Here is a 5,629-nt window from a genome sequence, read left to right as displayed (position 1 = left end):
GAATCCTGTTGTGCGCTTTTAAACAGAAAGTTCCTGCTCCACCTCACCTCTGCTTCCCTGGAGGCTGACCTGCGGGGAGGGGAACTGCTAGGCGGGAAGAGAAAAGCCCTCCGTCCCTGGCTCACTTTCCAAGTCCCTACCGACCCTCCTCCCTGGGCCTGGGGGCTGGGGCGGCAGAGCGCCTGCTGGGGATGCGCCCGGACTGCTAGCAGAGGAGACACAAGGAAGGCCAGCTTGCTAAGCGAATCTCTCCATCCTGAGATACCTTGCTTATTACACTGTAATTCTCCCTTCTTCCCACCCCCACGAGCGAATTAAATTCATCCCTGAATCTTGGGCGGGAAGGAAAAACAAAAACAAAAAAGCTTGTAGAAGGACCAGAGCCCTTGGGGCCATCCAGGCCAAGGGTCCCGCCGGAGGCCGGTAGTCGCCTGTCCACCAGCTTTCCCGGCACGCGCAACCTCCCCATTGCCCAAGCGACTGGGGCAGACTTCCAGATTTAAAACGACGTCGTTTATTTCAATTTTGCTTTCACATTCTGTTCCGTACAATCAACACTCCTAAAGGAACCTCTTGACCAAGAGTCCAGTGATGAGCGCCAGTCCCGGGTGCCAGGCCGGTATGGAGGGCAGGCCCTGGACTTGGAGCAGCGGGAAGGAAAAGCCGTTTGGACCGGGGAGCGCGCAGCGGGAGCGCATGGCGGGAGCCGCCCAGGGGCAAAGGCGTGGGAAGCGCGTCCCTCCGGGCAGCGGGTTCCAGCTCCTGCGATCCGCGTTATTCCCAGTGTACGTGGACTTCAAAAAAGCTTCCGGCCGGCAGCCCCGCCTGGCCTACTAAGATTTCGGTCAAATTTCTTATGTTTGCGCCAAAGCAGGGAACACAGGCGAGAGCAGGGCTGGCCCCAGGCCTGGTGCGGGGAGGCGCGCGCTTGGGCGGCTGGGCGCGGTAGCCCTCGCAGCTGACCTGGTTGCAGGGTCGCAGGCTAGCCCGCCCCCCACATTCGGAGCCTCGCCCTTCTGCACCCCGACCCTCAAACCTCGCAGCTGGGGGAGATGCGGAGTTGACAAAGCGGTGTCAGAAAAAGAAAAGTCCCACTTCAACTTTATTGGATGAAAGCAAATTGAACTCCTGGCTATTCACACGTATGTTACAGAGGACGGATGCCGAAGGGTCCAGAGGAACCTCCCGGCGGTGGTTAGTTGGAGCCACAGAACACGAGGGGGTCGACAAGCGTCAGAATATCAAGCAGCCTTGGGTTTCACGATCACTCCGAATGGGGACATAGAAATACGGAAACACGGCCGGTGTCCACTGGGAAGTCCTTCGTGTACAAATGATATATATATATTTATATATATATTTTTAAACCAGTCACCACCCAGGTGAGTCCTTTCTCTGCTAAGCAGCAGCCGAGGACGAAGTATCTTCAGCTAAAGGACTCTTGAGCGGTGTTGTGAGTAGAGCAGGACTCGCCAAATGAAAAACCGCCGCCTCCATCACGAAATAAAAATACAAACTTACCCCCCTGCGGCTAAGACGGGGGAGGGGCGCATTGGATTTCAGCAGGGGACGCGGGAGGGACGGCATTTCCCGTTCTACAGTGAAATACAAAGTTTCTTTTCGGTAACTCGTGGGGAACGGGGACAGGGGGGCGGTGAAGACCGATGAGGCGGTCTCTCTCTTCCTCCCACACTGCAACTGGAAGGGGGAGGCAGCCTATTTTTGGAAAGGGGAGTGCGCAGAGCTAGCTGGGATCTACTTATCCAAATGAGTAACCGGACACAGTCGTCCCACCGCCTCCGCGGGCCGCCTGCGCGCGCCTTTCGCAGGATACAGTTGCGTTACGTTGGGGGGAGTTTCGAGTCCTTTACGTGTCGGCCTCCTGCTCATCCCCCCTCTCCTCCTGCCTCGCCCGCTCCCGGCCTCCTGCTCCGGAGACGAGGCCGTCAGAGGGGAAACACGAGGAACCCGGAGAAGGTCGAGTACTTCCAGCCGCCCATCAGGTTGCCCCGCTCCAGCTTGAGGTAGGCCCGGTCGCCTTTCTCCATCTGGATAAGGACTCCGTTGCTGGCGGCCTCCCGGGTCACGTCCTGGTCACCGGCGAAAGCTGAAATCACCGGCCACCCGTTTAACATCAGGCTCACCTGCGAGAGAGAAAGGCTCGCTTCAGGGTGGCAGCCAAGATGGTACCGAAGCGGCAGTAGAGACGGGACCTGCGCGCTGAGCGCTCAGCCTTAAAGGCCAGGAAGCGGGAGGGAGGTGCGGGATGGGAGGGCGGGGAAGGGGCTTTGCAGGTTACTGCCGAGGGTCCAGTGGGGACAAAAGGCGCCCATCTAGATGAGAGAGGATGGGTCTGCCCCTCACCGGAGTCACCTTCATTCGCCCATCGCATCCTGAGGGCGCTTTTTAAAAAAAAATTCAATTTGAGGGACCCATAGGTGGCTCAAGCGCCCTGACACCTTAGTCCCCCGCCCCCTCAACCCCCCACCCCCAAGGCTCAAACGGAAACTCAGACAACCCGGCTCTTGGTGCTCCTGGGAAAACAAACACACAAAAAACCCTGGCTCCCCCAGCTCCTAGCTGCCTGGCCCGACACGGAAGAGACGGGGGAGGAGCCGGGCGAGGCTTCGGACTAAAGAGAAATCTCGCGCAGAGCTGCATTCCGCGCTCCATCCCCAAACCCCAGGCTCAGTTCCTGTCCAGCTCCGGCCGGCCGCGCCCCGCACCTGCCGCCTGGTTTTGCCCTTGCGGTGGCCTCGGCAGCCAAGGGCCCCGCGCGCCCCCTCTTCCCAGCCGCGCATTCCATCTCGGTCTCACCCCAAAGGAAACCTAGACACCTTCGAGAACCCCGGGAACCAGCGAGAGCGGGCTGGGACGAGACTGGAGCCGGGAGGGAGTGGCACGATGCGCCTTCCCTTCTTCCTCCACCCTTCACCCGCTCGGGCTCCGCGCCGCTAGTTCCAAGACCCAGAGCAGGTCCGCAAAGGAACGGCGGAGGCCACCTGAGCGCCGTGCGCAAGGCTGGCGCACCGGCGTCCTGCCGGCTTCGGAGCCGGAACTAGGGGCCGGGGCACTGTCCGTGGTGCTGAAGGGCGGGGGTCAGGGAAATCTGTGGGCAGCAGGAAGTGCCTGTGATGCTGAAGCAACCTCTACGGGAAACCCCTGCAGTCTCAGAGGAAAGCGCGAGAGAAACCTCTGTAGGGGGCTCAGAAGGCCGGAGGAGCGAACCTCTGTCTTTGGGGAGGGGATTAGGTTCCAAGAGCCAAAGGCAGGAGAAGCAAGGGGCAGCCCAAGCCACCGAAGCAAGAGCCCCTGCTACTCAGCCGGACGGGCCGGGCCGTGCAGCTGCTCCTCTTCTCCCACTCCCACGCGGCCGCTCACTCCCGCGGCTAGCAGCCCCCTACCCGGGCCGGGCCTGGCCCGGAGGCGGCGGCTGACCTGGATGGTCTGTCTGTTGTAGACTTTTACCACGTGGAAGTTAAAACTGTAGATCCCTTTGCGCGGGGCGATGAAAGTGCTGCGTTCTGAATCAAAGTTGTTCCCGATGTTCACTAGTACCTATAACGAGACGGGGGCGGGGGGGAGCAGGCAAGAGTCAATCCGAACTCTGCCACCGCGCCTCCGCAGAGACCTTGGGGAATAGGGGCGCCCACCTTCCTCCTCTCCCCCACCCCCTACCAGTCCAGGCTACGCGTAGCGCTCACCTGGTCGAAGTAGATGATCATGGTGCGATTACTCATCTCGGAGGGCTCGTGGTTGGTGCTTCTGATGGCAGAAAAGGCCACCTTGGCGCTGCCGGAGCGCACAGAGATGCCCAACGCTGTGCCCGTGGGGTCGGACGTGGGGTTGGAGTCGCACACCACCAGGCACTTGCCCTCCAGCACGATGGGTTCCGTCTCATTCTGCCCCCGAGCCGGGCCCGCCAGCCACACCGCCCCGAGCAGCAGTAGCTCCACGACACCCAGCATCGCGGCGGCGGCGCCCACCCCGCCCCCCACCCCGGGGGCCGCCTGCGCCAGCCGCCCCCCCGCCCCAGCCCCGCTCCGGAGCCCCCTCCTCAGCTCCGTGCGCAGCTCCGCCGAAGCCGCTCTGGACACTCCTGCTCTTCCTTGCACTCCCGAACAGCCGTGCCCCCCGCGCGATGCTCCCGGAGCCCCGCCGGGGCCTCAGGGGAGCCGCGGCTGCCCAGCCCTACTTAGATGCATAGCCGCTGCCTCTCGGTCCCCGCTGCTTCCGCCGCCTCCTGCCCGCACCCGCCGCTGGCACCGCCGCCGCCGCTCTGAATTATTGATGCAGCCGGCGCTGCAGCCGGAGCGGCGGAGAGCGCGCGCCAGGCACAAAGGCGCGGACCGCGGCCTGGCCCCGCCCCCTCCGCTTCCCCGCCCGCCTCCCTCTACAGCCCCGCCCCCGCCCGGCCGAGGCTCCGCCTCCCGGCCAATCCGGGAGCGCCGCGCTCCCCGCCGGGCCAATGGCGGCGTTGTCCGCGCGCGGCCACCTGACCCCGGGCGCCGTTGTTATTAGGCTGGGCGAGGCGGGCGGCGCGCGGCAGCGGGGTTGGGCTCTGGCCTGGAGACGACGGAGGGAGCGAGGCCGGGAGCGCGCGCGCGCACCCGAACCGTTCTCCGCGGCAGCTCGCTCTCTCGCCTGCTGTCTCCTGCCACCGTCTTGTTCAACCCGCTCAGCCCTGCCGCCCGCCTCCCTCTTCCGTCCGCAGGTAGGAGGCGCGCGCGTCCTGAGTAGGGAGTAGAATCGCAGGGGAGGTGCGGCTCCCGCGGTAAAGGCGCGAGGGGTGAGAGGGGAGCGCCCCCCAGCGGGCGAAGGCGCAAGGGGCAGCCTGCGTGTGGGCTGGTCGGGCTGCCTAATGCTGGGCGCGTGCATGCGCGGCGGGGCGGGGCGGGGCGTGCGCGGTGGCCTGGGAGGTGCACGTGCTGCCGCCCGGAGCCGTCTGGGCCCGGACTTGGGTCTCGAGGCCTGTGTCTCCCTGCTCACCTTACCCGGCTCGTGGCCACGGAGGTTGGAACTGGACCCGCCGCCCTTGCCCGCCACTGGAAGAGCCTGCCCTGCGGGCCATGGAGATCAAGCGTGCGCTCGTTCCTTGGTTAGTGCGTTTATTAAGGCCGGATCAGTGAACAGGCACCAGTGCCAGGCCCCGGGGCAGGCGCGGGGGACGCGGTGGTGAGCGAGATCAGAGGCCTTGCCCGATGCCTCCTGCAGTTCAGTGCTCGGGGCAGGAGCGAGCGCACTGGCGTCGCCCGCAGGCTTTTCCTGGGTCCCATGTTCTCTTGCGGTAAAAACGTCTACTTCGCATCCTCACTTTTTATTTACAGCGAGGCTCGTCCACGGGCGCCTGCGCAGCATTGCCTTCGGTGCAGACCCAGCATCTTGTCATTTATAGGCGCTTTTTCAACGGTCATTTTGACCCTAAATGAATGTTCGCGTCAGACATTGACTTGGAACTTTACACACACATGCACGCACGCGCGCACACACATGCGCACACGCGCGCGCGCACACGGCGACAAACCTAAATGTAAAAATACAGCTTTGCTGAGTGGAAGGAGAGAGGAGCTGCGGAGGGGGAAGAGGCAGCCTGGGGTGCGGGAAGACCTAGACCTGGAAGGGTGAACGC

General features: G+C 63.5%; 1 protein-coding gene across 1 annotated transcript; it reads right to left on the bottom strand.

Moving 5' to 3' along the window:
- Positions 1–512: 512 nt before the first annotated feature.
- On the bottom strand, positions 513–3,976 carry CBLN1 (cerebellin 1 precursor). The gene is made up of 3 exons (XM_036346320.1): positions 3,705–3,976; positions 3,439–3,558; positions 513–2,144 (listed from the first exon to the last, which is right to left on the bottom strand). The coding sequence occupies exons 1-3, from the start codon at positions 3,966–3,968 to the stop codon at positions 1,947–1,949; spliced, it is 582 nt and encodes a 193-aa protein (XP_036202213.1). The 5' UTR covers positions 3,969–3,976; the 3' UTR covers positions 513–1,946.
- Positions 3,977–5,629: the final 1,653 nt, after the last annotated feature.

Source organism: Myotis myotis, unplaced genomic scaffold (assembly GCF_014108235.1).
Source record: "Myotis myotis isolate mMyoMyo1 unplaced genomic scaffold, mMyoMyo1.p scaffold_m19_p_19, whole genome shotgun sequence".
Lineage (NCBI taxonomy): Eukaryota > Metazoa > Chordata > Mammalia > Chiroptera > Vespertilionidae > Myotis > Myotis myotis.
This window is presented reverse-complemented; position numbering and strand designations above follow the sequence as displayed.